The following is a 3,048-nucleotide window of genomic DNA, read 5'->3' as shown; positions in this document are numbered from 1 at the left end:
TCTCCTCGCATAACGTGAGACTATTTCCTCTTGGCCCATCGCTTGTTCCGTGGGAGAAGACCCTGATCCCCCCCTGGCTCCAGCTCCTGTCAGGAGCTGTGCAGAGCCAGAAGGTCTCCCCTGAGCCTCCTTTGCTCCAGGCTCAGCACCCCCAGGTCCCTCAGCTGCTCCTCACCACACTTGTGCCCTAGATCCTTCCCCAGCTTCCTTGCCCTTTTCTGGACACCCTCCAGCAACTGACATGCTGCAGAGCAGACAGAGAAGATGTCAGGGCAGGAGTGACCTGTCCACACGACAGCCCTGCTCCCTGCCGAGATACTGGCCCCAAGAGGTAACAGTGCACGAGCACCGAGCTACAGCCTACACCAAACACAGGAGCTACCACCCACGAGGGCAGCTGCACTGCCCCCAGCACCACAGAGCCTCAAGGGAGGAGTCGGGCCTCAGGCCAGGCACTGGGCACTGCTCTGCCAGGGAGAGCAGGCAGCACAACAACAGCAGCTGCTTCCCTCTGGCTGGCACCGTGCCCCGACGCCAGCAGGTTAAGGAGCACTGAGAGCAGTAACAGCACAGCTGCAGGAACACCCCCTGCCTGAACGGAGCCCCTCCCCACCACCGTACCCCAATCTCCAGCGCCAGGTCCAGGTAAGGGTCGTAGGTGTCCGAGACGCTCTTGCACACCGAGCATTTCACTGCAAAAGAGCGTGTGATGAGCAGAGCCTGGCACAATGCCCAGCACAGCGCCAGCAGCTGCAGCGGATCCACAGCCTGGCAAGGAGGGGGCTGGCAATGCCACTCTGTGCCAGGACAGCGAGCGCTGCCAGGCAGCTGGCGACACCGGGTCCTTTGCTGGTGGCAACAAGCTGGGGACCCCCAGCCAACAGCTTTTCCCACCAGCACAGCAGGGGTCACAGCCCACAGGGACCAGCTGCAGCTGTGGATCTTCTACACGTGCTGAGCAGTTTTCCCCTCAGGTTTTTATCGTGAGGCTCTCAGGGGAACCCGGGGCCCTGCAGCCAGCACTCACCGCGGGACCGCAGGTAACCGCCGAAGATCTGGTGAACCAGCGTCGTGGCCTGGGTCTGGCGATCCAGCCTGGAGAGAGCAGCACCACACCTCACAGCACCCTCCGCAACACCCCATGGGACACCCCCACGCCCTCAGGGCAGCTCCCTGTGCGCTCAGCCAGCGGCCAGGCTGCGGGGCTCTGGGCAAGGAAGGAAGCCACGGCCTCTGCCAGGCTGCAGCCCCAGAGCTGGAGCTCAGGCGATGGCACCAGGCTCCGCTGTGCACGTTCCTCAACAAGGAGGAGGGACTCCTGGCTGGAGCACAGAGCTGGGCGCTGCAGACAGAGGCTTCTGGGACAGGACCCAAAGCCAGAGCAGCCTCAGGATTTGGGGACAGAACCACAGCTACGCTGGGCTGGAGGAGCCAGAAGGCAGGGAACAGCCCAGAGCTGTGTCACAGAGCAGCAGGGTTGGGCCATCCACCCCCGGCCCCTGGAGTCAGCACTGCTCTCTAGGAGTCTGACCTGGGGGACACGCTCACGCCACAGCCCCCTCCCACAGGCACTGGCCAGGGGACAGTGGAGAAGAGCAGCGAGAGGCTGCCAGGGCCCCACACACCTGGTACAGCCACTCAGGCAGGCCTTCTGCATGGCGTCGATGGTGTAACGCAGGAACTCGTGCGCATCCTCCTGTCTCCCAAAGCGGATGTTCTGGGCGATCTCTGCAGGAGAAGGAGGAATCAGCCCCAGCACGTGCTGCAGCAGATGCAGGCCTGTCTTTCTGCCCTCCCTCCCAGCAGGGGCTGCAGGGCTGAGCCCCCTTGAACCAAAGCAGACATCAGACTCACACCGGCCACAGGGGAAGCCCCACGCAGCCCATGAAGTCACCAGCTCCTGGCAGGCTCAGTGATTCATCTCAGAAGAGCCATCTGCCAAGACCTGCCCTGATCTCAAAGGTTCTGCTCCTGCATTAGTCATTGGTCTCCTGCATGGTGACAGGAGGGAAAGGGAGGGCAACCATCCTTACTCTTGAGGTCTCGGACGAAGGACAGCGGCTTTATTGCATTCCCACTGTTGGCAAAAGCCTGGATTATGTGGTTCTGCATAATGCACAACATGCAAAAGCCTCCTTGGTGACCTGGAGCAGGAGAGAAGACAGAACATCAGGGACAGACCCGGGAGAGATAGAGGCAGTACAGGGGATAGATCTCTGGTCCAACACAGCTCAGTTGTGCTCAGTCTCCCTTGCGATCTCTGTGCTACAGAAGAGCACCCCGGGGCACAGGGCCCAGCACAGGCCTGGTCCCAGTACCAGCTACTGCAACCCCCCAGGTGAGACAGCACCCACGTGGGCAGAGAGCCGGTGACAGGGACCCGCTGGAGGAGCCCACGGGTGGGGCCCGAGGGGCAGATCCCACTGGAGCCCCACGGATGGGACTGCAGAGCCTGTGTGCTCCCCTGGGTCACAGCTCGAGCAGTGCCTGCCAGGCTCCCTTTCAAAGTCCCCCTGAAGAGCACTGGCTGCCTGTGCACTGCCTTCTGCCCCTGCCCTCACGCTGTCCCCACGGGGAGGAGCTGCTCAGGACCCCCGGCTCAGCACTCAGGAAGGCAGCAGACCCCACTAGACCCATTTTAGTCCTGCATGCAGAGTTCCAGAACACCACTATGGCCAGGAAAAGTGAGCTGTACACAGGAGCGACCTCTCAACGGAGAGGTGGGCACTCGGGAGCAGAGAGGGCACGTCCTGGCACTCTCGGGAGCAGAAAGGGCACGTCCTGGCACCCACCAGCTCTTTCCCAGCACCTGGTGCTGGGGTGCTGGGTGCAGCACCGGGATGGGGACAGGCAGCTCCTGCTCCCTGGTCGCACCGTCCCGAGGGCGATACCCCCACTCACAGCTGCGGCTGTGCTCCTTGGACAGCAGGTAGTTGGCGAGCGGCGGCGTGTAGGTCAGGCACTGCACGGTGGAGTTGAGGAAGCAGGTGTTCCCCAGGTTGTGCAGCCCGGCGCCCACCCGGTAGATCCGCTCCCACTCCATGGAGA

General features: G+C 62.7%; 1 protein-coding gene across 1 annotated transcript in view; it reads right to left on the bottom strand.

Moving 5' to 3' along the window:
* Nucleotides 1–3,043, bottom strand: part of USP36 (ubiquitin specific peptidase 36) — a gene marked incomplete at both ends in the record, with an annotated part of 7,795 nt that extends 4,752 nt beyond the window's left edge. Inside the window, 5 exons of the mRNA XM_008941441.1 lie at nucleotides 622–692; nucleotides 1,028–1,095; nucleotides 1,626–1,728; nucleotides 2,034–2,144; nucleotides 2,902–3,043. Coding sequence (XP_008939689.1) covers nucleotides 622–692; nucleotides 1,028–1,095; nucleotides 1,626–1,728; nucleotides 2,034–2,144; nucleotides 2,902–3,043 — 495 coding nt within the window. The remainder of the gene's footprint in view (nucleotides 1–621; nucleotides 693–1,027; nucleotides 1,096–1,625; nucleotides 1,729–2,033; nucleotides 2,145–2,901) is intronic.
* Between the last annotated feature and the right edge of the window lie 5 nt (nucleotides 3,044–3,048).

This window comes from Merops nubicus, unplaced genomic scaffold (assembly GCF_000691845.1).
Source record: "Merops nubicus isolate BGI_N331 unplaced genomic scaffold, ASM69184v1 scaffold28155, whole genome shotgun sequence".
In the NCBI taxonomy this organism is placed as follows: Eukaryota; Metazoa; Chordata; class Aves; order Coraciiformes; family Meropidae; genus Merops; species Merops nubicus.
The sequence above is the reverse complement of the archived record's forward strand: the minus strand, read 5'-3'. Positions and strand labels throughout refer to the sequence as shown.